Source organism: Papio anubis, chromosome 6 (genome assembly GCF_008728515.1).
Source record: "Papio anubis isolate 15944 chromosome 6, Panubis1.0, whole genome shotgun sequence".
Taxonomy (NCBI): domain Eukaryota; kingdom Metazoa; phylum Chordata; class Mammalia; order Primates; family Cercopithecidae; genus Papio; species Papio anubis.
Genome location: NC_044981.1, coordinates 33,544,701 through 33,571,737, shown reverse-complemented (window position 1 = coordinate 33,571,737; position 27,037 = coordinate 33,544,701). Strand labels below are relative to the sequence as shown.

The following is a 27,037-nucleotide window of genomic DNA, read 5'->3' as shown; positions in this document are numbered from 1 at the left end:
ATTTTAGGATAAAGGCAGACGTGGAATGAGGGTCATAGGGCTACAGGGCAAGGATACTGAGGGCTGTGTAGAAGATGAGTGGGTGGAAAACTATTGGAGTAGGGCTTAGGAGTTGCCAGCAGTTTTGAAGGGAGTCACCGAGTTTGTGGGGAACACAGGGTAGAATTGGAGGGTTACCGGGCCAGGAGGGTCACCCAGGTTTGGGGGTCACTAAGGAGGAGTGTGGGGATCTTAGGATCATGTGAGTTATCGGATTAAAACCGAGGGAGTCAGTGGTTGGTGGGTCTCTGAGAAGTGCTGGCGAAATTCCTGGGTTAGCAGCCAATGAATAATAACCAACGGTTACCTGGTGAGGTCTTGGGGTCAGTGGGTGGGGTGTGGGGTCACAGGGGTGGAGGCGGGCGCCGTCACGGGGTGGGGTTTGGGAGTCATGGGGGAGGAGCCGCAGGGCGGAAAAGAGGGGCAGGGACCCTGGGTGGGGAAGGGGGCCCGGCCGCGGTCCAGCGGCCAGGCCGCCCTGCTAGGGCCGGAGGGAGGTGGGCACGCCGGGCTCGGGACCTTCCCGGGGCCCTGCGCCCGCCCGGCCTCCCGCCCTGGGCATGGTGGACCCATTCTTCCCGCAGCCACCAACCTGACAGCCCCCGAGGGCGACTCCGCCGACAGACCGCCATGCACCGGGCCCCGCCACCAGCGCCGGCCCCACAACCCGCCTGCGCCATAGCCCGCCCGCCCGCGCGCAGCTTGCCTCGCGCGATATCCAGGTTCCAGGGCCGCCGCACTTTCCTCTCCTCTTGGCGCGCCTCTACCGGGCCCCGGAACCCGTATAGAAAATACCGGGCACGCTCCACCCCGCCCCCCGCTTCGCCGCGGCAGCCATCCAACTTATCCTCGTTCCGGGGCTCCTGGAGCCCAGGCCGCCGAGATCTGAACCGACCTCCTCGGAGCCCCGCCCCTCCCCCAGGCCGGGGTGACGCATGGCCGGAGAGGCTGAGCGCCCAGGGAAGGCGTGCTGACGTCACGACGCCCGGGTCAGGGCCCGGGCGCAGCTCGGAGCCGGGTCGTCGCTATAGCAATCGGGAATCGCTACCTGTCCCTTCCAAGGATTCGGTCCACCTGAAGCGTGAGGAGGTGGCGGAGGCCGCAAGGGCTCTGCGCTGTCACTTCCGCGACCTGCGGGCGAGAAGGTGCGCTTCGGGAGTAGCGCAGGCGGACTGGAGGCGCAGGTTGTGAGGGACGCAGGCCGGGGCTTCCGTCTCTGTCCTCCGAGCTCAGAGCCCCCAGGCTTCTTCCCGGCCGCGCGCTCAGCAGTCACTGTCTTACGGTCCCGAAGCGCTTTAAGGTGCGCAGTCCGCAGGCCTTGCCAACTGATCTTCGAGCCACCCCTTGAAGGAAGCAGTTGCAGGTATTAAGAGCTCCTTATTGAAAAGGACGATATAGAGGGGCGGTGAGGGACTCGCCTCCTCAGGGAGGGCGCCCTGGCGGTCCTCTCAGGTTCTCTCTCATTCCCCCGTCAGCCCCACCGTCAGGCTCGAAACCGGCTACTCCCTTTTGTAGGCTTGCTTTGGGGTGAACATAAAAACCAAGCCCCTTTACTATTTCCCTGCTAGGAGGGGCTGCGATTGGGAAATTTTCAGAAACCTGAGGGAAAATTAAAAGGGAGCGAGCTTTCAGTAAAAAATCAAATTAAAAGGAGGGGAGTTAGAGAAGGAACTGGTAAAGATTGCCTTTTAGGAGAGGAACTGGGTGCCTGGAGGAATGAGGTGAGAAACTTTCCCCTCTCTATCCTTTCAGAACTTCAACTGGTTTCTTTTGTGTCTTCCCCGCCCCGAAAACAATTTAACTTAATAAGAATAATTTTTAAAGGACGTAAACTAGACACAGTTACAAAGTACGGGGTTTGGGGCTTGTGGTAGCTAAAGATGTCTTTGGGGACACGGGCGTCCTTTTCCTCTCCTGCCTGAAGAGCTTAACTAGAAAGCCCCACTTTCAGTCTTAGACATCCCTTCTTCCTGATCTGATTTGTTCTGGCTGGGACCAGAGTTAAGTTTAGGTAGGCCAGTGAGTGGCAACTGATGGTTAGAATTCCTGTGATTAGAATTAATCCCTTCTATATCTCCCAGTGTGGAAATAAACTGCCTGGCCACTATGCTGCCCTCTTTCCATTCCTTTTTGGTGGAAGTTTGACAAGTTATTTACCATAGAAAATAACTTACAGGCCGGGCGCGGTGGCTCACGCTTGTAATCTCAGCACTTTGGGAGGCTGAGGCGGGCGGATCACGAGGTCAGGAGCTCGAGACCAGCCTGGCCAACATAGCGAAACCCTCTCTACTAAAAATACAAAAAATACAAAAAATGGGCTGGGCGTGGTGGCGGGAGCCTGTAATCCCAGCTACTTGGGAGGCTGAGGCAGGAGAATTGCTTGAACCTGGGAGGCCGAGGTTGCAGTGAGCCGAGATCGCACCATTGCACTCCAGCACGGGCAACAGTGTGAGACTCCGTCTCAAAAAAAAAAAAAAAGAAAAAGAAAAAGAAAATACCTTATAGATACAGAGAGAAGATTAAGTAGCTCCTCTAATATGAATTGAGGGTTAGAAATACAGCAGGGAATAGAACTCAGGCTGTACCTGAGTTTGTCCCTTTGGAACCACCCTTTTTCCATAGCAATATATATATTGTGGATCCCGAGGTCAGGAGTTCGAGACCAGCCTGGCCAAGATGGTGAAACCCCGTCTCTACTAAAAATACAAAAATTAGCCGGGCATAGTGGTGTGTGCCTGTAGTCCTAGCTACTCGGGAGGCTGAGGCTGAGGAGAATCACTTGAACCCGGGAGGCGGAGGTTGCAGTGTGAGCTGAGATCGTACTCTAGCCTGGGTGACAGAGCAAGACTCTGTCTCAATAAAAAAAAAGTATCCGGTGGATTCCAAGTACCGTAAAAATCTAATGCCTACCATCATCCACTTAAAAATATATGAACAAGTGCTTCAACAGAAATTTCATATGGTTCTCTTTCTCCTTAAACTTCTAATTCCATTCACTTCCTGTAATTATTAGTATATAATTTACTAAACCTTTTTTTTACTAAATATTTACTAAATTTTCCTAAATATTTTTAACATTTTTATGACTTGTGAAACCTAAAAAGTACAATTTTTATTGAAACTGCATCTTTTAATGAGAAATATGGTGTTTCTCCCCAATTAGTTCAGGTATTCATGGATTAATATTACCTAATGGTAGAAGGAGATAAGGTGCAACATCAATCCTTTACCTGTTTTTTATTTTTATAGATATGAGCATTGAGAAACCTTGTTTCCACTGGGAAAGGAAGAGATTTGTTACAATGATATTCTTTGAGTCTTTGAACTTCTAAATTATATGCCAACAATCACAGAGTGATCTATTAATATTATCAAATACTATCAAATAGAGTCTTTTAATTTTGTTAAAAGCAAAGGATTAGAAACCATTGAACTTCCAAAAGGATTTAGAGTCTCAGTTTCAGTTTTATTAAACATGATTATTAATTATCTGTGACGTTTACACTCAGAGACACTTTGTTAATCAGATATTGATTTCCATACTTCTTTGCCAACACAATATTTTTTGATAAAATTCTTTAATTATTACATGTTTTCAAGATCTTTTTGTTAAACTGAAATGCAGATTCAGCTCATTCACTGTATGGAAAACAACTGCCATTTGTGGAATTGGCATAGCCAGTTTTCATTTCAAACCAATCAGCCAAATCAGACCTACTTTCTGTTAGAAAAATGTCTGACTTTATTCTTCCGTTCAGATAAATATGTTAACATTCATTTTGAGGAATATTATAACAATTATTAGGGAATAAATGATTATAGCTTATAAAATGGACCACTAATAAACCAGTCAAGATTAAAATTATTTAGACCTGCTATTAACATAGTAAATGGTAAAAATGAGATAGTACTGTTTGTCATATAATTAGGAATAATGCTGTATAATGTATAGTTAAATCCATCAGTTTTGAGAAGTCATATAGGAGGCATATATTCCCTTGGTAAATGTGTGTACCTGCTGTCATCAAACTCTTGTTGTTCAGCTTTTGGGAACAATTAAATGAGAATCATGTCTAAAAATCAGAAATAACTAATAATCTTGTTACACAAATTTTTTTCTTCTGTATTTTTTAGAAAGGAAAGCTATATTTGCTAAGAAATAATGAATTGAGCAGCTAGCAATTTCATTTTTTACTAGGAGGTAGAAAATAGTAAACATTTTATAAGATAAAATAGGAAAACTGATTACAATGGGAATATTTTGATATGAAGTGGAAAATAATTGCTCCCTCCCAGCTCCCCAGTTTTTTACACCCTGGACCATGCATCAAAATTCAGTGTAGGGGAGAGATACTACCTCTTTTGTAAAGTAGGACAAGGACTATGGTGAAAGTGGGGGCAGTGGTAGAATGGAGAATGTGCATGAATATGTCAGCTGGCTCCCAAACGGATTGGTTTTAGATTTTTTTTTTTTTTTTTTTTTTTTTTGAGACAGAGTCTCGCTTTGTCACCCAGGCTGGAGTGCAGTGGCCCGATCTCAGCTCACTGTAACCTTCGCCTCCCAGGTTTAAGCGATTTTCCTGCCTCAGCCTCTTGAGTAGCTGAGTAGCCACCACGCCCAGCTAATTTTTGTATTTTTAGTAGAGATGGGGTTTCACCATGTTGGTCATTCTGGTCTCAAACTCCTGACCTCGTGATCTGCCTGCCTCGGCCTCCCAAAGTGCGAGGATTACAGGCATGAGCCACCGTGCCTGGCCTTTTTTTTTTTTTGAGATGAAGTTTCGCTCCTGTTGCCCAGGCTGGAGTACAGTGGCACGACCTCGCCTTACTGCCACCTCTGCCTTCTGGGTTCAAGCGATTCTCATGCCTCAGCCTGCCAAGTAGCTGGGATTACAGGTGCCTGCCACCACACCCAGCTTTTTTTTTTTTTTTCCTGAGATGGAGTCTTGCTCTGTTACTCAGGCTAGAGTGCAGTGGCCCAATTCAGCTCACTGCAACCTCCCCTTCCTAGGTTCAAGTGATTCTCCTGCCTCAGCCTCCTGGGTAGCTGTGATTACAGGTGTGCACCACCACACCCGGTTAATTTTTGTATTTTTAGTAAAGACGGGGTTTCACTATGTTGGCCAGGCTGGTCTCGAACTCTTACCTCAGGTGATCCGCCCACCACAGCCTCCCAAAGTGCTGGGATTACAGGTGTGAGCCAGTGCACCTGGCCTGGTTTTAGAAAATATTTTATAGGGAAGATGAAGATCTGGAAATTTATTCCTTTAAAACTCTCCTCAGACTGATTTGAGGCTATTGCCTGGGTATTCCTTGCAGTCTTCACATACCCTAGGAAAATCTTCATGTACCCCACTTGGAACACTTCTTAATATAGGAATATCAAAACTCCAGTGTCCCTGACTATACATTATTTTGAGACGCCAAAGCAAATGTCCTAGGAAGTAAGGAGGAAGACTTGTTGTTCTTGGAATAGAAGTGACTTATGAGAGAAGTCAAAGAGAATGGCTCCAAGTTCGTATAGTGTGAAGGTCATGGATACAGTCCTTGGCTTTGCAGTTCTAGAAGTGTGATTTTGGGTCAGTCCACACAAAGGTGTTCATGTTTTGTCACATTAAATCAAACTCATAGGAAGTTAATGTACATAATAGAATGCTAGTGCATTCTTTTATACTTATAGCCAGCAAGTGAACTGGATTATTGCCCCTGTTGGGGAAATCTTATCTGGGAAGATCAGTTATAATCAGAAAGTTACATGAGGAGTGTGGATCTTGAGCATGGCTATTGTAATGAGCTGATGAGCAAGTGCTCACTACCTGGCATATAATAGCAGCTCAGTAATTATGGAATGAAGGTACTTCATCTATATCTTCATTATAGATGCTAAAGGGTAAGTTTAAGATTCTGATAGGCCACCCCAACATGTTTTTTGATCAGGTAGATTTTTCCTTGTTCCTCAAGTTATACTCTTAAATGGCTATATCATGTAGATATTAAATCCAATAAAATTTCATGTCAGGGAATTATATAATTGCGACAGCTAAGTTTTATTTATCATCTCTGAGCCTAGAAATTGGGACTGTTCATTGATAAAAGAGATTGGAGATTGCTTTCTTGTGCCCTGTAGGAGTAGTGATGGTGGTAGTGACCAAATGATCTGTATGTCACAATACTGTTTGGTGGCTAAGAGTGTACTGCATACAAAGAATGACACTGGGTGACCCTCAGTGCTGGCGCTTTCCTAGAGGTGGACATCTTGACTAGGGAGGTGCTGAACCACCTGTGGGCTGGCCAGCTGTTGTGGACTGTACTGTGGTGAGGCGGAACAATAAATTTCCCCCACTCCTTAGATCCCCCTCAGGAGATAATACTTGATACTGCTTTTAAGGATAGACAAAAGACAAGCCTTTTCAAATTTTAAAATCATTAGGGATGAGTTGCCAAAAATTTTGGGTTTTATCTGGAAGCTAGAAGACATTGTCTCCTCAAGGCTTTTTCTGGCTCTAGGATAAGCTATTGAGATAGAGGAAAAGATGCCGGGCTGAGGAGTTTCATTTAGTATTTTAATAATAATAAAAAAGACATACAAAATCCAAACATTTCTTTTTACAATTCAGATACATATTTTTCCCCAAGTGCAAAATACTCTATGAACTGCATCATTTGCTGTTTATTGTTGATTGTGTAGGAGATGCTTACTAAATTGGCAGCAGTGGAAGGCAGATATAAATACAATATTTTGAGATTTCTTCTGCATTTAACAAAAAGCCTCCCACATGGTGATGATTATTCTGAAACTTGAGTTCAGCTCACACAGGAGAATAAAGTTTTCAGTTTGTTCAAACTGCTACAGCCTGTGGTGTCTAAAAAAGCTGATGACCACTGGGGGTTCTGTTCCTTCTAATCATATATTTCCTTGTACAAATAATGGCACAAGGATAGGGTGTGCTACTTTTGAGACGGGTCAAATGTAAAAATATCCTTGTGTTGTTTGCTCCCACTTTTTTCTTACTGTGCTTAAGAAAGAAACCTGGAGAGTTAACATGTTCTGCTTATGGTCAGTTATACTTTGTCTTGGTACTCCTTGTTCGTGGCTGTAATATTGAGGTTAAACAGCAAATACAAAAGTTTGAATGCTCTATAACGTTTTCTGACATTTTGAGATATGACCTCATAATCCATTCCAGAGTCACCTCAAACATGTATATAGAGAACATTTCTCATATATAAAAAGTTTCTCTAGGGCCAAAGACCAGGACTGTGTTACTGAACTTTCAGCAACGAATCTGAGTCTCTACCACCTCAAACTGACCAAATCTTGGGGGCTGTTAAAGCAGTCACAGCTCAGTGCCAGCCTTTGGGGATTTCTAGGCCTGGGGCAGGCAGCTCACAACCAGGATCTGGTCAGTTTTCTTCTGACTCCAAGAGTTGTCTCAGGTTGCAGGAATAGGCATGGCCTGATAATATAGAAAGAAGGAGGCAGAGAAGTAAAGAGGAACTGCCGTGTTGCTGAGGATATAAGTGCCTTTCTGGTATGCATCACTTGGTGCGTGAAGCCCTCCCATTTCCAGGCTCAGAGCAGGTGAGGTTTTGGAGGTTTTGTATTAAGATGAATGGAGGCCCCACAGTACTGTAGCCCCACACCCTACCCTGCAGAAAGGCCTCTGGGTTGCTTCATGAAGGGTTCCTATTTATACCATCTTTCCATTTCCCTCCAATGGTAAAAACCTCTCTTCTGTCTGACCTGTAAAGACCTAGAACGTCCCTGAGCATTGACTCCTCATTCAATCCACTTAACCCCTAGTTTGATGTCCCACGGCCAGCCTCCTCCATGGGTTCAGCAGCAGCTTTGCCTGGGTTCTGAACCCTCCAACTTGGAGGACCTAAATTAAACTTGGTGGACAATAGCAGGTTTTTACCTGCTCACCAAGATCTGCCTTGACATCAATTAAGAAGCCCAGTGGTCTATGCCTTCCACACTGTGGAACTCATTTGCAGGTCTCATAAACCATGGAATAAATGGTTGGAGGATGTGTATTTGTATATATGTATGTATGGTGTCACAGCAAAGGAAGGGAGAAAGGAGAAGCCAGACCCTGAAGGCATATGTTGAGAAGCATGGTCACTGTTTGGCTTTCCAAGAGATGCAAAACGGCTGGCAGAGAGGAATCAGAAAGTTATCCTAGGCTGGGCGCGGTGGTTCATGCCTGTAATCCCAGCACTTTGGGAGGCCAAGGTGGGTGGATCACCTGAGGTCAGGAGTTCAAGACCAGCCTGGCAACATGGTGAAACCCCGTATCTACTAAAAATACAAAGATTATCTGGGCTTGGTGGTGCACACCTGTAATCCTAGCTACTGGGGAGGCCGAGGCAGAATTGCTTCAGTCCGGGAGGCGGAGGTTGCAGTAGGCCGAGAGAGCACCATTGCACTCCAGCCTGGGCGAGAGAGTGAGACTCCATCTTGAAAAAAAAAAAAAAGAAAGAAAAAAGAAAGGTATCCTAGCTTCTGGTGGAGAATTAGGATAGTCAGAGTTGATTAAAGAAGTTTTCATGGTGCTTCCTGGGAAGTACAGAGACACTCCTACTAAATGACCATTTCCCGTGTTTGGAAGCAGCCATTTTGCATCTTTACAGTGGCCCTCCTTGACCCAGAAAGACAAAGGTAGCCAGACACTTTACCCACAACGGCCATGATGTTGGCTAATGGTTGTCAGGGAATCTAGCTGTGTCATTGGCTACCTACTGCTATGGCCATTTTGGCTGATGAATGCTACCGATGGGAGGGTAGGGGGTCAGACTCCTTTATTTAGTGTTGAGTCTCCTGGGGGAGCAGTAGCCTAGGACAGTCACCTAGAAATGAATCTGAGCTGTTCTGTGAGTTACCAGGGGAGTTAAAAAAATAAAAAAATTTAAAAAAGTAATGAACCTGAGGAGTCAGTTGGTAGCCTTTGATTGATTGGGACTACAGCTTTGGGGGAGCTAGGGTGAGAAAACGGAAAATAATTTTATAGGCAGCAGTTGGATTAAGGGCAGAATGTGTGCAGGCTTTGGGCTTAGGCATGGACTTGATTCTTCTTCCATTTGATTCTTTCTTCATTTTGAAAAACAGTAGTTGAGGAAGCTAAGCTTGAAGTCAACTTTAAGAGGGAAGTGACCAGAGCCAGGCAAATAATCTGATGCCTTCTGTGTTATTCTTGGCTCCCACAGCTTTGTCTCTGGCCTCAGGACCCTGAGTCAGCCCATCCCCAGGTGGTATGTCCTGGTCCTCTTCCATGTGTACACCAGGGGATAACAGAATGAAGACAGGGAAAAGATGGAGGTTTTCCCTACTTGGGGTAGAGAATCACTGACCAGTTCCATTGGCCTCTACAATCATGAGGTCCACGCTGACTCCATGGAGAGGCATAGGGATAGCAGGATTGGTTTAGCAAACATAGGTCTCTCTCCTTCCTGCTCCATCAAATCCCCAGAATTACCTTCCTACACATTAGATGCCTCTGCACAATTACCCTGGATTACCACAGCCAAGGGCTCTAGGTGGCCAGTTGGTGGCACAGAGACAGATCAGATGCTCCAGCACTCAAGGTTCATGAGATTCAAAACCGATTTTCTTCCACTCCAAACATACACTCTTTTCTCTTGGGCAGCTATAAATAGGGTTTTGCTAGTAGAGGAAAAAGAAACAAAAACAAAAAACAAACCCAGAAAACAAAAACCCCTCCGTCTAGACAACATAGAAAGACTCAAAATGATTGCACTTATTAGGTGTGGACAGGGTGGGCAGGAGGCTCGCCAAGTGCACACACATTCCTTTTGCTGCCCACAGCCTGAGGCCAGAGGTAGGTGGCTCCAGGCTGGCTGCAGAGTGGGGTCCTCTTTGGTGAAGCCCACAAGCCAGCTGGGGCTACAAGGGAAAAACAACTGTAGGGCAAGGCCTAGGCTGGCTTCAGGTCAATAGCCATGTTTCTTTAAGGACAACATGTAGCAAGAGGAGTAGGGCTCCCCCAGGGAGCATCACATGGGGCCGAGGAGGTGGCTGGGCCAGGGAAGACAAGTAAGAAAAGGGATTGGTGTTTGAAGTTGACTTCCAATTGTTCTGTGTCTAGTCCTTTAGATGATACATTTTTTTCTTTCCGTTTTCTTTTTTTTTTTTTTTTTTTTGGCAATGCTTTAAAACCTGGTTTCTGTCCTGCAGAGCTACAGTCCTTCTCTCAGGGAGCTACAGCGGGGCATTTAACATGACAATGCCTGCTGCTTTTCCTCATTTAGCCGGTGTCCACTAACTCAGTGTTGTGGGCCATTTGTAAACCCTTATGGAGTAGACCCCAGGCAGACATGTGGGGAAAGAAAGAGAGGATCTGTATAGACAAGAAAGCTGGCCATGTGGGAAGTACAGAGCTCAAACCATGTGCCCCAGAGGACTGGTGCTGGCACTAAGCCTGTACATCAAAGGCTTCTTTGGCAGGACCCTGGGCTGTTAGAATCACCCTAGGGAGCAGAGCCAGGGGACATTTTGGCTCCTGACTAGCAAGGCACAACCCTATAATGGCAGAAGCCCTTCTTTCCCCTCCCCGTTCCCCACCAGACCCACTTCCTTCATGGGCCTTTTAGCACCCTTCCAAGCTTATGGGGTCAGGAATGTGAGCTGGTAAAATGGGCAGTGGAAGGGGCTGTACTGTTTCTTTACTTCTCAGGGGAACTAGAGCCAGTACTGAATGGCTTTTCTAGGGACCATGTTAGAAAAGGGAAACAGTAGAGAGGCAGGCAGAGAGAGACAAAGAAAGGAAACTAGAAGGACATAAAGGGAGAGTGCCTGGTCTGTGTAGTGATACTTTTTTTTCCCTCCAAAAAGAGAGGAGAGAGTTCCTTGTCTGAGAGTAGGGGGCTGCCGGCTCTGAGGGCTAAGGAGTCTGGGGGCTTAAAAAATTGGGTCTCTGAGCCTAGGATTACTATTTGTAGGGCCTCAGGAAGCTGGAAACTTTGGAGCGGAGCAGCTTGATGAAGGATTTTGGCAGCATCTCCTTGTGTTTCTCTGTGTACTTGAAGTAGTTCTGGGGGTGGGCTAGCACCTCAAAGAAGGCCTTGATGAGCTTCTTGTCCTGCAAAGGATGGCAGGGATCAATGTCAGCCTCAGCGTTGGGGGTGGGAAAGAGGAACACCATGACTCACCAGCCCTTCTTGATGTCTACTAGGCATCCTACACTGAATATATCCAGAGGGCAACTCTGGATTCCCATTCCCAACATCTGCCCCTATTCTGGAATTCCACAACTGAGTCAGTGGCAGCTCCATCCTTCTGTTGCTTAGGCCCCAATCCTTGGAGCCATCCTTGAATCCTCTTTCTTGCTTACAAGTATAGCAAATCCTATTCACTCTACCTTCAAAATATGTCTGGGTCTGACCACTTCTTATCATCTTCCCAAGCCACCATCATCTCTGACTTGGAGTACTGTAAGTAGCCTCCTAACTGGTCTCCATGTTTCTGTCTTTGTCCCTCCACAGACTCTTCTCCCCACAGCAGCCAAAGTGACTTTTTGTGTTTTTAATTAGTTCATCTTTTTCCTGTTTGAAAGTCTTCTCGGTTTCTTTTATCACTCAGAGTAAAGCTGAGTCCCTTGCATGGTCCATAGGCTGAATGTGATCTGTGTCTTGCTTTCCACCTCCACTCTTGCTCCCTCTGTTGGGCCACACTAACCTTCTTGAGATTTCTGAACACACTAAATTGCTCCCATGCTCCTTAGCTTGGAATGCTCCTCCCTCATCTAATGGGGAGCCCTTTTACCTCATTTGGGTCTCTTCTCCTTAGAAACCTTTCCTGACCACCCTGTCTGCAACAGCAGCATGGTATGTGGAGAGCCTACTAGGTGCCAGGCACTGTGCGTTAAAACTCAGATCTTCTGGCTCCTAGGCTGGTGCTCCTTCCACGGCATCAGTGGATTTTTCAAATAAGAAGTAGGGGTTTCAGCCTCTTACCCCACTTTAATCAGAACAGCTGTACTGCTTTATGTGTTGCAATTCCACAGTACATTTGATTTGAATGAAATAAGGGTTTAGATGCTTTAAAAATGTTTGAAAAGTATTGTTTAAAGTATATTCTTTGAAGTCTGCAAGTTCTAGGCGATTTTTGTTGTCAAGGCTTTTATTTTGATGATAATATAAAAAATTTTGCTACTACTTTTTTGCAATGATAATTTATGAAGGATAATTCTATGACTGTGACTATAGTTTCTTTTCTTTTCTTTTTTCTTTTTTTTTTTTTTAGACTGAGTCTAACTCTTGCTGCCCAGGCTGGAGTGCAATGGCATGATATCAGCTCACTGCAACCTCTGCCTCCCCGGTCCAAGCGATTCTTCTGCCTCAGGGTCCCGAGTAGCTGGGATTACAGGTGCCCGCCACCACGCCCAGCTAATTTTTTGTATTTTTAGTAGAGATGGGGTTTCACTACGTTGGCCAGGCTGGTCTGGAACTCCTGACCTCAGGCGATCTACCCGCCTGGGATTACAGGCGTGATCCACCGTGCCCAGCCAGACTATAGTTTCTTTGAGACGGAGTCTTGCTCTGTCACCCAGGCTGCAGTGCAGTGGGGCGATCTCGGCTCACTGCAAGCTCCACCTTCCAGGTTCAAGCAATTCTCCTGCCTCAGCCTCCCATGTAACTGGGACTACAGGCATCGCCACGGCACCCGGCTAATTTTCTGTATTTTTAGTAGAGATGGGGTTTCACCGTGTTAGCCAGGATGGTCTCAATCTCCTCACCTCGTGATCCACCCACCTCGGACTCCCAAAGTGCTGGGATTACAGGCATGAGCCACCGGGCCTGGCCAGACTATAGTTTCTTAAGGAAGATTTTCTCAAATTGGGATTCACTGACCCAGGGCATCTAGTTCATTCTTCAATATTGGAAGTATTTATTTTCCTTGTCAAGTCTGTACATAAATTGATTCTGAGAAAGCTGTGCTAGATCTGCTGCTTTTTTTGTTTTTGTTTTTTTGAGACAGAGTCTCACTCTTGTCACCCATGCCCGAGTGCGATGGCGCCATCTTGGCTCACTGCAACCTCTGCCTCCTGGGTTCAAGCAATTCTGCCTCAGCCTTCTGAGTAGCTGGGATTACAGGCGCCTGCCACTGCACCCGGCTAATTTTGTATTTTTAGTAGAGACGAGGTTTCATCATGTTGTCCAGGCTGGTCTCAAACTCCTGACCTCATATGATCCACCCGCCTTGGCCTCCCAAAGTGCTGGGATTACAGGCGTGAGCCACAGTGCCCAGCCGATCTGCTGCTGCTTAATGGGGCCTGGGGAGGGCATAAGGGAAGGAAGGGACTTATGCAAAAGTATCTTTCTATACTTCATTTTCCCTATGTCTCTTGGAAGAGGTAGGTACATTTCTTCTCCTCACTTTCCCTTTTTCTTCCAAGTTTTCCCCAAGGTGTAATATAGTGTGGGTGACGCTGCAGTCGGATGGGTTTGGGCTCAAATCCCAGCTTTACCATGGGGCAGGTTCTTTAACTCTCTATGCCCCAGTTTTCTCATCTGTAATGAGAAATGGAGAAATGGAGGCAATGGAGAAAGCACCTACCTCATAGAGTATTGTGTCTATCAAATGAGAATATTCATGTAAGCACTTAGCATATTGCCTGCACATTGTTTTGTTACATGCTCATTAAATGTTAGCTATCATTATTGTTAATATTCACTCACCTTTAAAATCTCCTGGTGGTTTTCAGAGGCATAGAGCCGGCCATCTCGCACAATGTCTTCTACCAGCTGCTCATAATCTTCTGCAAAGTCAACCAAGGGGAGGGGCTCAGGGGCGGGAGCTCTTCCTGCTCTCCTGGTTCCCTCTCAAAACTGATGTACCTCCCCTTCTCACCCACCTCCTTGGCTCACCATCATAGGTAACATAGGGGATCTGGAAGCCACGGGCGCTGTTGGCCTCGCTTGTCTTGAAGTTGATCCAGAGCTTCCTGGAACGGGCAGTGAAGGCAATGGGGCGCTCGTAGGTCTGGCAGGTCTCATAAGTGGTAATGGAGGATGGGGATGCTGGGAAGGCAAGCAGCATGTCAGTAGAGCAGCAGGGCAGGCTACCCAAGCCCTCCTAGAACGTGGGCTGTAGAGCTGGTGGTGGGGGTATGGGGCAAGAGAGAGAATCATTCTGACAAAGGCTCCCCCTTCACATACACACACCCTACCCCACACCCTCTCCCATTGCCCACTGGGCTCATTCCACAATTCCTCCTTGATACCTGGGCGCTCACATAGTGTAATAAATTTGACATTTAAATGAATAGAATGACAAAAATGCTAGGATAGTAAAGTGACACATGTAACACCATTGGAGTTCTAGCTCCACTGCTAGCTTTCTTAACTCTGTTCTCTACCAAACATGTATCATTGCTGTTTTCCTTTGTTAGCTTCTCTATTCCCAAAGGCCTCTCACTGTTTCACCCTCATAGATCCGTGACTTCACTGCCCCACTTCTTCCTGTATCAGTCTCTCTGTCTCTCCGCCTTAACCAGATTTGGACTGCCCTTCCCTGGCCCAGCTCTGCAAGCCACCCACAGTTCTTTCTCATGACGAGGACGTCCCCACACTCATCCTCAGATGGCAGGAAGATCTCGGGTACCACGATAAGGATCTTGCGCTTGGGTGGGGGGTTGATGTTCCAGATGCACTCCACACCGGCTGGGTAGTTGCCCGGGTAGTTGGGGGACTCAATATAGCCAGTGAACTCACCCAGCTCCCCACCACACTGACGATCTGCAGCCAAGCCCCAATGGATAAAATAAGAAAGAGAAGGGAAGTCAGTGGGGAAGTGCACTGGGGGAACTGAAGAGTTCTGAAGGAGAGGTCAGACATTTATGAGAAGACTGCATCCTAGTTCATCATTATTTTCCAAGCTCTGGGTCCATCTTCCTTCCTGCCCTTTTAGTACCTTCTCTTCTCACTTCACCTGTCTCTGCTTCCTCATTACCTGTCTCCAGGGAGAGGGTGCTACAGGGTCTAGCCTAGCAACTGGCCTTGAGATTGAGTGAGTTGGGGAGAGGTGGAAGGTGGGGCTTTCCTGCCCCTCCACCCCCCAGCCCTGCTCCCTGTTGGTTTAACACCCCTCCTTTAGATGTCCACTGCTCCCAGGCGCCTCTCCTCCCTTTTCCATAGCCTGGCTTGCCACGTACTCTTGCATTGGGCCACACTGGTAGAGCCATCAAAGTCTGTGCTTGTGTTTCCTGGACAGCGGGTGCAGAAGTTCTGACGGAAGTCGGGCTGATAGGAGCCCATGGCACAGCGAATACAGCGATGGATGCTGGTGTTATAGTAGTGCCCTGGGGAGCACTGGACTGCATGCAAGGGAGAAAGGCAGGAATCAAGATGGTGGGCAGGTGGGAGTTATGGGGCATGGGATGGACAGGATACATTCATCTTGGAGAATCAGGAGATCAGATACATCAAAGTTCTTTCTAGGGTCTCAACCTTTCCCAGTCATACCAGAATTTAAGCCCATGGAAAAACAGAGTTTACAGAGTGGTTGGCTACAGTGCCAATCCTTTTCTTTCAGACGCTGAGCACAGTGCCAAACCTAGATAGAAACTCATTTGGGATATGGAGGAGAATATGCCACCAGTTCTCCAAAGTGGAGGGGTAAGTGGGACTGTTAATTATCTCTCAGTTCCCAAGCTTGGAACTAGTGGAGGGGCAGGGTGGGTCCTGGAAGCAGGATGGTATGGTTGGTCAGGTAGCTGGGCCTATTACTGGTTTGGAGAAAATAGTGGGTCAGTGTCCACTCTGGGAACCTGGAGAGTTTTTTGGGAGTAGTTGGGGTTGGGGCATCCCCCACGGAGGTGAGTAGCTTACTCACCTTTGGTGTCACAGTCTTGGAAGGAAATGGCCCCTTCATGCTTGGTGGTGAGGCCCCCACCACAAGGGAAGCATAGGGTCCGTCCTGCTTCAGGTTGGTAGGTGCCACGTGGGCATGGCTGACAGGGCTTGAACCCATCTACAGAGTGTTGGCCAGGTGGGCACTGACCTGCAATGAATCAATGGTCCAACTCTGATGGGGATGGTCCTGAGTCATCCACATGGGGTCACCCGATCTCAGAGGGCAAAGGTATACAAACAGGATGTTGACTAAGAGAGTGGCCTGGAGCCTGGGCCTGCCTTTTGGGAAATCCCATGCCCATGGGCGTCCCAGTGCCCACCCTACCCCACTCTGTATTGTTTGTTCCCCTGGCACCTGCACACGTGGTGACGTTGGTGGCTCCAAGAGGCCCGTGGGCATCACTCCCAGGGCAAAGGTCGCAGGAGAGCTGCCCTTCTCTCTCCTGGAAGGTGCCTGCTGGGCATGGCACACACTGCTCCGTCTGGCCGTGGTAATACGTTCCCTGCGGGCAGCTGACTGAGGGAGAGTCGGCCGCGCTAGCCACCCACCCCCGCAATTCCCACCACCCAGGCCTGGGACTCCCCTTCCCACTCCCCCCCACAACCCCCAATTCAGGGAGAATCTCTGTCTGGGAACAAACACAATCCTACTTGGGGGGATAGGAGGGCCAGAGCCGTGTGCAGGAGGATTGCCGGCCCCACCTGGCATCCTTCTAGATTTCAGCCTGGGACCAGGGAAGGGAGCATCCTGGCTGCCTCATAATTTGAGAAATGCAACTGAGGCCACAAAGGGTCCTGCTCTGAGCCAGGCCCAAACTGGGTCTTTCCTATATCCCTGCTCCCCAGTAAGCTCCCTTACCACACTTGGCCCCAGCACGGTGCTGCCCGGGCCTACAGGACTCCATCGGCTCTGCTCGCTCCCCGGCTACCAGGCCCGGCTTGTGGGCCAGCTCATAATCAAGGCCTGCCAGGCGCAGCAGGAAGCGGTCCTGGTTGATGGACTTTCTGAGCATCTTCAGGGATCCTTTCAGCCGCCGTTCCATTCGCTGTCGGAGGCAGGGCAGCCCACAGCTGGCTGGTGGTGGATGGCCGTGTGTATTGGGGAGGAGGAGAAAGAGTTGCTGTGAGCAGGAGGGCAGGGGAGCAAAGCTGGGAGCTAAGAGGGGCATGGTAAGAGGGACTAGCTTTTAGGCTTGGCACCAGGCAGCGTCTGCCCCTAGTACAGGCTCCATCCCTTCTTTTTGCTGCTGAGGCCTGTGGTTTCCCCACCTCTGCCCTCCCCTTCCAGTCCTCTTCCCAACAGTGCCCCCAGTCCCACCTGTGGTTTCTTCGCTTCTGACCTCTGCCTCCAGTTCCAGGGTGAGCCTTGTGACCTCTTTGCCTGGAGGGGTCCGGGCTCGTCGGCCCTTGCCCTTCCGAGCGGAGTCACACTTAAGGTGGATGAAGGTGACCTGGCATTCAGAGCAGGGGGCACCACCTGGGAGAGATGCCTTGTCAACCCCAGGGACATCCCCTGGAAAGTTCTCATTCCCAGCCCAGACAGACCTCCCCAGATCTCTTAACTGTAACTATCTCTCAATCCTGTTTTAGTCTAGGGTCCTAATTAGTTGGTGGAGGGGAATAGCGTGGGACTTCCTTGGCTGCTATGCCTACAGCTGCTTTTTCCTCTGCTCTGCCTAGAGTTCAGGATGCTGGTGGGTTTTTGAAAGAGATCTCACTAATCAGAGGAGCTGAGGGGTAAGGAGGGTTTAGTGGCCAGATAGCCAATTGGAATGGGGTCCCCAGTCCAAACCTGGCCCTGCGATTCTGCCAGCCTCCTCTGTTTTGCCTTTGTTTCGCAGGTGCAAACGGCATTTGGCATCCTTGATCTTGAAGGAGGCCCGTTGTTTAATGGACAGCACTGCAGCCTCTAGAGGGATGGTAGAAACTCAGCACAGTATGGGATGCCCATGGAGGTCAGAGGTGCCATGGGGGATGTTGAGAAGCTGGGCAATAAGCCAGGGGCTTGGCTGGGGGAGTGAGATTATGAAAGCCAAGGGGATCAGCTGTTAGGGCAGAGGGAGTGAGGGAGCAGGGGTGGAGAATTACAGGGCAAAAAAGAGGATCCAGGAGAAAGGCAGGCCAGGGGATTGATGAAGAACAAAAATAAGGGATTAATGTTAAGAGAGTAGGGTGGGAACAGGGCTTCTGGGCTGGTGCTCACCATGGCATTGGTTGGAGTTCGTGCTGTTCCCATTGTGGCCAGCTCGGGCTGGAGCAGCCCTGGGGCTGGGGGTCCCACAGCTCACCGTGAAGCCATTCTCAGACTCTGAGAGAAAGAGCCTGTCACAGTTCTGACCTGCCTTCCCAATCCCCACTGGCTGGAGGAATCCAAAGGGAACGAAGGAGCTGCCTGAATGGCCAGTCCTTCCTCTTTTCTCCTCCAAAGCTCTCCAGCACCCTCCTCCCATGTACCTGGCAAAAACCGGGCCATGGAGGGACAGGTCAGGGCACAGGTGTCCTTCTTGCCAGACCGGTTGCAGCTGAGCATGGCTTTCGAGGCCCCAGGACTGCCCTGACACTTCAGTGGCTCTAGGAAGGGGAGAGAGGCCTGAGCAAATGAGTACATTCCTTTCCCACCCTCTCCCTCAGCTGGGTAATTTGGAGGAATCAGCTACTTGCATAACTATTGTTGTACCCATGGAGACTGATGATGGGATTGTTTACTACAAATTTCATGTCTTTAACTCAAAATGGCTACATTCTCCACCCTTTCACACCTCACACCTTTCCCCAAGATGATACTGTATGTTTTCTAGAACCCCAACTGCCCCCTGAAACTGCAGTGTCATCTTTGGTCAGCAGAGGGCACTGCCCACCTGTGCAATCTTTGCCATTCCAGTGCAGCCGGCCCTGGCCTGCTGGGCAGGTACACTGGTAGCTGCCAGCAGTGTTGATGCAGCCAAAGCGGCAACCTCCCCGGTTGATGCTGCATTCATCCACATCTGGGGGAAGGAGTAGGGAGACAGAAAAACAACGATGGAGTTTGAGGAAGAGCCAGAGAGTGGGCAGTGAGTGAGGGCCTTTGGTTAGAGTTCCAGGTACCCTGCGTTATGCAAGATGAGTAAGTTCGAGAGATCTACTGTACAACAATGTGCCTATAGATAACAATACTGTAGTGTACACTTAAAAACTTAAGAGGGTAGATCTCATGTTAAATATTCTTACAATTTAAAAAAGTTAAAAAGGTGTTCTAGGCACTGTAAGATGACTACTGGCTTGAGAAGAGCTCAAACCTCCTTCCGTTATCTCTGTCCCCAAAGGAATGATCGAGAAGGGGCCAAGCCGATAAGCTTTTTAAAGCCTTCCACTCCTCCCAGCCAGTGAGACTGTCATTTGGGAGCTGAGAGTGGGGTTTCAGGGACAGTTATAGGAATGGGAGATAGGAATTTTGGAGGCAGGATGCTGTTTCCCCAGTCTCCCAGTTCTTCAAAAGCTGTCTTAATTCCTCCTATTTTGTCACAGTGGATGAAGACATGGTGCATGCACCAGGGATTGCCCATAGCCACAAGCCAACACAGGAACCTGTTCAGTTGGAGGGTGAAGAGGTGAGGGGCCAGGGTGGCTGGGGGTGCAAGCTTACTAGCTTACCCCCACAGTGGGTGACACCATACAACAGGTAGCCACGATGGCAGAGACACTGGAAGCTTCCTGGTGTGTTGACACATATGTGGTCACAGGTTCGATCAAAGGAACACTCGTCTATATCTGGAAGAGCAAAGATTCAAGCCACTGAATCTGTCTTGGAGCACTTGACCCTTGCTCAGGTGAAGGACCCAAGTGAGGGGCCTTGGCTCTCCCCCTTGAACTGAAGAGTCCCTATTCACGTCCTTGCTCTAGGACCAGTGATTTAACAATGCCAGTCCATCTTCTCTGCCCTCTCTATTGGAGTCCTTGGAATTAGGAACTGCAAGATCTAGTGCCTTTAGGTCAGGGCCCACCATGTGTGGTTAGGTACGTCCTACTCTGCCAAGGATATGAATTGGGGTGAAATCCATCCCTCAGTCCTTGCCCAGCTGAGTGCTTTGATGTGGAGCTGGTCCGCTGAGGGGAAGGAGGGAGTACCATTTGCTAATTTGCAGGATGACACTGCCTATAGAGACTCTGCATGATATCTATTGAGTTTCTAAGACTTTAGTCCTCTAGCCTCCTTGAAGCTCTCCCATAAGAACCTCTCCTACAGCTTTCACCTTTGCCTGAGTCTGCTCACCCTGGCAGTTCCTCTCATTGATGAGAAGCTTATAGCCTTTCTTGCAACTGCATTCGAAGCTGCCCACTGTGTTCCGGCAAATGTGGTCACAGCCCCCGTTGTTTAAGCGGCACTCATCTATATCTGAAGAAGGAGGACAAAACAGGATAAAAGATACTATCAAAGGCTGAGAACAAACAAGGAGAAAGGTCCCTCCCTCACTGACAAGAGACATGCAAAAATGAAGGAGTCCTGGGCCTGCCTCTTGATTCTCTCTCTCTCTCTCCCTCTCTCCCCCTCTCTCTCTCCCTCTCTCCCTCTCTTTCTCTCTCCCTCTCTCCCTCTCTCTCCTCTTTCTCTTTCCTGTTCAGGAGATCTGTGGCCATTAGTAACACCCTCTCTTCTGGGATTGAGTGTTCTTATAAGGGGACAAATTGGAACCAAAACTAGAATCAGGCCCTCAGGGAATTACCTAGAGGAGGGGGCAGGTGGGCATTTGACCTAACAGGCTAGCCCTTAGTCTCCAGCTGATGGCCATTCCCAGAAAGGCTGGTGGGTAGGGTTATCTCTTTCCTGTCTCTCAGGTTGGGGGGTTGTGGGCGTGCGGGGCAGGGAGAGGTGGAGAGTCAAAAGGGACTCACTGAAAAGGGGCAGCCTTTAGGGAAGAGGAGGAGCTGGGAAAGAGGCCAGGCAGGGAGGACCTCCAAGAGAGCCAGTGAGGCTGGGTAGCTGATGGGGGAGGGCTGGGGGCCAGGCAAGGGGCTGAACTGGGAGAGATCTGGAGAGACTCAGGCCTGAGGCAGCTTTCAGCACTAGTAAGGGAAAGGGGGGCTGGTGAATGGCTTCCTTCCTGAGGTCAAGTTCCCCAAGCTGGTGGCAGACAGGACCCAGGCTACTCACCCCTGGGTGGGGGAGGGGGCAGGGAGGCAGCCTTCCACTTCACTCTTAGCATACCTGTCAACAGTTCTTCCAAGCAGGAAACCTCTCAACTCTGGCTGGCTGACCTGCTGCCCTAGCCTCCCCCCTCCTCTCGCGGCTGTTGGGCCAAAAGACACAAAGAACGAGCCCAGTCCTCCTAGTCCCCACTCCTTGTGACTAGGGGATATGGACCTAATGAATCATCATTTTCAGTATGGCTACTCTTCCTTTTTCCTCCTCCCTTTCCCCCCATTCTCCCTCAGACCTGGCTAATTAAAAGGAAGGGAAACAGAATGGATAATGTGGGTAACTATACTGTAATAACAGTATAGTTATACGGTATAAGTATACTGTAATAACAGTTAACACAAAGTGTTTCCATTTGCCAAGCACTATTCTAAGTACTTTTTATATAACAACTTTTTTAATCACAACACAGTATGAGGTGAGCACTGTGGAAAACTGAGGCACAGAGACATTAAGTGACTTGCCCAGGATCACAGAGCTAGTAAGAGACAGGGCTGGGATCTGAACCCAAGTAGCCAGGCTCCAGCTTCAGTCCTCCTAACTAGTATCCTACTCTCCCTTTGACCAGTACAGCCTTTCGAGGGGAAAAGATTGTTTCCCCAGAGCCCACTGGGAAGGTCTGAAGAATGTGGGGTAAGAAGGTTATGGAACACACCTGTGACCTCATGCACACACAAAGTCAGGGCTCAAATATCCTTCCAGACCCAGAGGCAAATGTGAATTGCATGTCCATTAACTAAGAGAGTTAGGGACTCATGGGGGATAGGAATGAGAGTAGGGAAACAAGGTTGGGTAGGGGAAGGGGGCACTAAGGAACTGGCTGGACGTCTCTGTCCCTTGAACTGAGATGGAACGGGCAGATAGGAGACAACCCTTAGCTATGTCCTAGGTTCTTCATAAGAAGGAGGCTAGGGAGGTGTTATTCCATAATAGGCACCCTATCTCTGGTCCCAACCTCAGGCCCTTACCAAAGGTCACTCTGCTTCTGTCCTCTCAAAGTCCTTACCTTTGCATGTCTTCCTGTCTGGCTGCAGCATGAAGCCCACAGGGCAGGTGCAGTGGACACCAGTCGCTGCATCGTGACACTTACTGTCACAGCCCCCGTTGTTGACAGCACAGGTCTCTGTTTAGGAGGGAGGTGGGGGATGGTAACGACGTTACAAGCCTGGAGGAGTCCCAAACTCTGAGGGTAGTGGAGACCACAGAGGCCCAAGGGAAGGCCTGAGCTGCCTCTCTGTGCTTTAGAAGGAGCATTAAGCCGAGGGAGGCTCCTAGCCCCTTTCCTCCCATCACTCCCAACCCCCATCCCCTCACAAGTACAGCCAAGCAGTCCACTTCCCTGCCCCCTACTTGATTGAAACAAGGTGGACAGCAGTGAGGCAGGTACAAGCCAGAGCTGTCAGGCAGGAATGTGCCGAGGGGGTGGAGGAGGTTGCGGGGGGTGGGGGGGCAGTAGGGAGGGATGGGAGCTAAGTGAGGGTGGTTCTGGCCGCCAGGGAACCAGAAGGGACAGATAGGAGTTTCTTCCTCTTTCCACTATCTCTTTGGTGGGTGGGTGGGGATTGTGGTGGGACAATCTTATTGTAGGTGGATTGGAAAGAATGAGCCTGGCCATTCCTAAGGCAACTGAAGAATACCCATCAATTTATCTTCCCCTTCCCCGCTGCCTAGCTGTCTTAAGAAAGATCGCACTTCCAGGACCAACTGACTGCTCATCCTCAGAGGAGGTAGCACATACTGGGTTGGTTAATCTACCTTTGACTCCTCCCAAACCTTCCTTTTAGTTCTAGATGGAGACAAGCTGGCTGTTTTGTTGTTTTACTTTGCTAATGGGGAGATGTTATATAGGAGAGGGGAGAGGCAAAAGAAAGAGAAGAATCCAGAGGAGAAGGAAGGGTGTAAAAAGGTTAGTGAAAGAGAGAACCTCAGAGCTAGGTAAGACCTAAATCCTTATTTTGGCTAAGTCTCTTATGCTGCTCCCTTTTAACTAGTAAGTTTTCCCTATCACTAAAAGGTCAGAGTAGGAGGAGTGTGGATGGGTCACTCTCCCTATTTTCTGAATTCAGAGCAGGAGAAAAACAGGTTTAAATGGTAGCTTGGGAAAGTCAGATGTGTCCAAGGAAAAGCCATTAGTTCAAACAGTGAAGGCCCCTGATACAGAGACTGTGGAGGTGGTGTGGACTGTCCTCTTGGGGTGACTAGAATTCTCCCATTAGAGAGAGAGAATCCCAAGGCCTCCACTAGGGAAGATAGAAGAGTGGTTCTCAGAATCAAGGGAATTGAATAAGAGCATTACTGGATGTACTGTCATCTTCTTGAGTCTCTGACTCCCCACACTCAGGCCCAACTCTTGTCACCAATGAGAACAGGAAGGCCAGGGCTCTAAAAGAAGCCTAACTCTACGGGTCCCTGGCCATGCCCTGGTCCCTCAAATGCCCATGTGTGGAGCAGCTCAACGTGGAGTGGGATATCCTCTGTGCCATTTCCACTTTAGTCTCTCCTGAGGCTCTCCAAGACCATGGGAGGAACCTAGTAGGGAACCTTGAGTTCAGGTTCCAAGCCTAGCCACCCCCTTAAGAGTGCTCTTAGCATAAGAAGAGGTCCACTAAGTCCAGGAGCAGGGGGAGGGGCACGGATATCTTATGCCAAGGCCAGGTAGCTTCTGAAGGATGTAGGACAGGGAATAGCAGAGCTGGCACAATGTCCATCCCAGGCTGGACAGGAAGCTGGGCATAGCTGCCCACCTCTGCAGGATGGCATTCTCGAGAGCAGGGTGGGGCAGCAGGACCAGATAGTCTCACCCCTTTGCTCTCTAGGTCACAATATTAAAACCACAAGTTACTCTGTGCTTACGCTGTGCCAGGCACTTGCCAGGTAGATGCTCTACATGCACTATCTCAAGCATTACAACCCTAAGGGAGGACTGTTATTTTATAGAAAAGTAAACTGAGGATCAGAGAGGAAAGTAGCTTGCCTGAGATCATACAGTTAGAAAGTAGCAGAGCCAGTATTCAAACTCAGGTCTGCCTGAACACACATGCCATGCTCTTAATCATTATGGTGGGAGAGAATGGTGAGTGATGCTGGGACTGTGAACTAATGTGCGTAAGAACCCAAGAAAGAAGCCCCAAGGAGGGGATGGCATCTAACCCTATCGCACCGCTATCTCAGGTGGCACAGTGGGCATGATGGGGAAGATGAGTCTGGTGGGTAGAGCGGGGGTGGGGAGCAGATAGCTGGGAGTGGGGTGGGGTGTTAGAAGGTGGGTGTGGGAGGAGACAGCAGAAGAGGAAGGGCAGAGGGAGAGTGACAGGAACAAAGACGAGACCAACATGAAAGCTCCCGGGCCAGCTCTTAGGGACTCAGGTTTCTTGTCACCCAGTGGGCCCAGTGCCCAGGCTGCCAGGATAGCCCTGATGGCAAGTTGAGGCCCAGTCAGGCCCAGTGGGCATGCAGTTAGTGGGAGCCCCAGCGGGTTAGCCGTTCCCCTAGCAAGCCAGTGAGAGCAAGCGGAGAGAGCAGACATATTTACCATTAGAAACGGCTTGAGTGGGGATGTGCTGCTCTAGCCGCCTTTCCCCTGTTTGACATTGTAAAAAAGCTGTTTAGGTGCTGGGCAGAAGCCACTGTGGCCCTTTGGGCCCCAGACCCCTCCCCACCCTCTCCTCCCCACTGCCAGCCCAAACCACTAGCCCCAAATGATGAGCCCTGGGACCCTTATGACAGCTTCACTCTTCATCCTTATCCTGTCTGGTGGTATCCCCAAAGATGCCAAGCTCCCCTCAAGTGACTGAAAAACTGAAACAGTCTCAGAAAGGGGCAACCAACCATGGGCCCAATACCACAGAGCCTGCCCAAGCCTAAGCTGGGATGCACCCTCAAGTCTTACTAACCACAAAATCCCAAATCCCAAAGGGTGCCGCCCTTTCTGCTAAACTATATTGCCTTCTCAGTCTTCCCACCGAATCTGAATGTCCTGATGGTCCCAGGCAATGATGTTTCCTCTTACCAGGGATGGCCAGAAAAATTAGATATAGGGCAAGGTAAAATAAGTTCTATTGGAGAAGAGGAAGAGGAACTAGGAAAGAATATAGCTGTAAACCCAGAATTGCCTCATTTGCTCTTTTCTGCCTCATTTGGCCATGGCCCAGTAGTGGAATAGGTCTTGAGTTAGAGAAGAGCCCAAGCTCAGTAAGGGTGTTTTCAGAAGCAACCATGTCTGGAACTCTGAACAGAAATAAATCAGAGAGGAATCAGACCTTCACATCCCTGGCCCCTGACTCATGCATCTTTTCTTTGGGGACTGCAAACAATCTCTTTTGAGAGACTGGGGATGTGTGAATGTATCCAGGAGGTGGTGGGAAGTTTGAAAAGCAAAATAACTAGACCTATGAGTAAAAAATGAAAGGAGCTGAAACACACCAGCCCAAAGAAGGCATCGAGAAGACCTAAAAATGTTCTGGGGTCTCCGAAGAGTTAATTCAGAGGGAAATGTGGCAGGAGAGATTTTAATTATATAGGGACTGTAGAACTGGACATGCAAGTCTCTGGAGCAAGTGCCTGAGGGAGCCCTGTAAGAGCATCATCTGCTCTCCAGTTCCTGTTCCTGCAGTGAAAGGGACAGGTCTCTGGAGAGTCTAGTTCTTCAGTTAATGTCATGTCTCTGATATACATAACTTCATACACAGTGACCGGGTTCACATACCCCCATCCTCAGCATGCCATAGCCCACTAGATGGACAGTCATTCATAAACATCTATGCCCACACAGCAAGCTTGTGCCCTGCCTGGGTGAAAACACAGCCTCTCTCTCAGCCAAACCTCTTCATTTTATTTCCCACTTCTCCAAGAGGAAACCTTGTTCCATTATCTTTCTCAGCACTAAAGACCTAAAGGCTGAGGGAATTAGGAATTAACTTTAAGGAATTAAAGTCATCTAGGGTACCTGAAAATATATGAGATAAGGCCTAAGAATTCAGGAAGAGGGATCCAGGTTAAGAGGGCCTCAAATCAAAGTGAGAGATGGAAGGCTGGAGTTGGTGAGGAAGAAAGAGGATTGCTGGTGGAGCTGAGAGGGAGTACCACTGGTATCTGGAGGAGAGAGAAGGAAATGGGGGCAAGGGTGAGGTGAGTAGAAAGGGGAGTTGCAGGAGGAGAGCGAGGAGAGAAAGAATAAAGAGGAAAAAGATACCTGGAGCCAGGAAACCCCATCTGTCAGTTCAGGGATGGTTGTTCCAGGAAGGAGCACTCTGTCCCACCCTCAGGTGCAGAGTGGGGACACTTGGCTTTGACAATTCCTCTCTTATCACACTAGTCAACCAAGGGCCTCTGGTCAGGCCTAAGGAGATGCATTTCCCCAGCTCTCTTCCCAGTTCTCAACTACAGCCTTGGTCAATAAGCAACTCTGCTAATTATTCCCAGTTTGGCAACACTTTTTCCGGGGATGAAGAGGATGGTGAGGCTCCTGGAACAGGGTGGTAAAACCACTGGGTTGGGGAGGGGAAGGGGGCCAGGGAGCCTTTCAGTCTCTCTTAGAGTTGTCCCTTACTAGACCTGGCATTTTCTGGGTCTTAACTCCCTCACCAGTCCCTCTGTTCCCAGCACCTGGGCCCCATCCACTCCTCCACTTCCCCGGTTCCCAAGGGGTCCCACCGTCACCCCCATCTCAGGTGGACTGAGTTCTCCCCTGGCCTCACCCACCGATGCATGTCTTCCCGTCGGTATGGAGCACAAACTTGACATGGCAGCCGCACCGGGGACCCTGCTCTGTGTCATCACATGTGTGTTGGCAGCCGCCGTTACCGTAGTTGCACGTCACTGTGCACAGAGAGGACAGGGCCCTGTCAGCTTGCTCCTCCCTGGGTTCCACAGTTTTCTACAATGTGGGTACTGGCCTCCTTGCCTAGTTGCCTCCCCTATACTCCCTTTTCCTCCCAGCCCTATCCTCTTGCT

The 27,037-nt window shown here is 49.0% G+C and overlaps 3 protein-coding genes across 15 annotated transcripts in view; 1 reads left to right on the top strand and 2 right to left on the bottom strand.

Moving 5' to 3' along the window:
• The window catches only part of ZNF76 (zinc finger protein 76), a 36,267-nt gene extending 35,412 nt beyond the window's left edge, over positions 1 to 855 (bottom strand). For 3 of the 8 annotated variants that reach the window (XM_009204970.2, XM_021937165.2, XM_009204972.2), the window contains exon 1: positions 746 to 855. The gene's annotated coding sequence lies outside the window, so the exon portion shown is untranslated. The other 5 variants (XM_009204969.2, XM_009204973.2, XM_021937164.2 and 2 more) reach the window with 3 other exon arrangements.
• On the top strand, positions 651 to 15,899 carry LOC116275269 (U1 small nuclear ribonucleoprotein C-like). Of its 2 annotated transcripts, none has more exons than XM_031667059.1 (2): positions 651 to 1,402; positions 15,593 to 15,899. In XM_031667059.1, exon 1 carries the CDS (start codon positions 670 to 672, stop codon positions 1,228 to 1,230), a length of 561 nt encoding a protein of 186 aa, XP_031522919.1. In that variant the 5' UTR covers positions 651 to 669; the 3' UTR covers positions 1,231 to 1,402; positions 15,593 to 15,899. The 2 variants fall into 2 exon arrangements, with proteins under 2 accessions (XP_031522919.1, XP_031522920.1); XM_031667060.1 differs by lacking the exon at positions 15,593 to 15,899 and adding an exon at positions 12,302 to 12,350.
• Positions 6,582 to 27,037, bottom strand: part of SCUBE3 (signal peptide, CUB domain and EGF like domain containing 3) — a 39,779-nt gene continuing 19,323 nt past the window's right edge. For 2 of the 5 annotated variants that reach the window (XM_003897488.5, XM_009204974.4), the window contains exons 6-23: positions 26,786 to 26,902; positions 24,618 to 24,665; positions 22,092 to 22,208; positions 20,162 to 20,284; positions 19,543 to 19,659; positions 18,771 to 18,896; positions 18,367 to 18,483; positions 18,116 to 18,220; positions 17,705 to 17,821; positions 17,231 to 17,389; positions 16,772 to 16,987; positions 16,268 to 16,429; positions 15,893 to 16,060; positions 15,213 to 15,374; positions 14,599 to 14,796; positions 13,927 to 14,079; positions 13,738 to 13,817; positions 6,582 to 11,138 (exon numbers count right to left, since the gene is read on the bottom strand). In XM_003897488.5, coding sequence (XP_003897537.1) covers positions 10,989 to 11,138; positions 13,738 to 13,817; positions 13,927 to 14,079; positions 14,599 to 14,796; positions 15,213 to 15,374; positions 15,893 to 16,060; positions 16,268 to 16,429; positions 16,772 to 16,987; positions 17,231 to 17,389; positions 17,705 to 17,821; positions 18,116 to 18,220; positions 18,367 to 18,483; positions 18,771 to 18,896; positions 19,543 to 19,659; positions 20,162 to 20,284; positions 22,092 to 22,208; positions 24,618 to 24,665; positions 26,786 to 26,902 — 2,435 coding nt within the window. In that variant the 3' untranslated portion in view covers positions 6,582 to 10,988. The remainder of the gene's footprint in view (positions 11,139 to 13,737; positions 13,818 to 13,926; positions 14,080 to 14,598; positions 14,797 to 15,212; positions 15,375 to 15,892; positions 16,061 to 16,267; positions 16,430 to 16,771; positions 16,988 to 17,230; positions 17,390 to 17,704; positions 17,822 to 18,115; positions 18,221 to 18,366; positions 18,484 to 18,770; positions 18,897 to 19,542; positions 19,660 to 20,161; positions 20,285 to 22,091; positions 22,209 to 24,617; positions 24,666 to 26,785; positions 26,903 to 27,037) is intronic. The other 3 variants (XM_003897487.5, XM_009204975.4, XM_017957819.3) reach the window with 2 other exon arrangements.

What these genes read in the sequence shown, in the direction of transcription:
- LOC116275269 (XM_031667059.1), top strand. Translation starts at nt 670, where the DNA reads ATGCACCGGGCCCCGCCACCAGCGCCGGCCCCACAACCCGCCTGCGCC.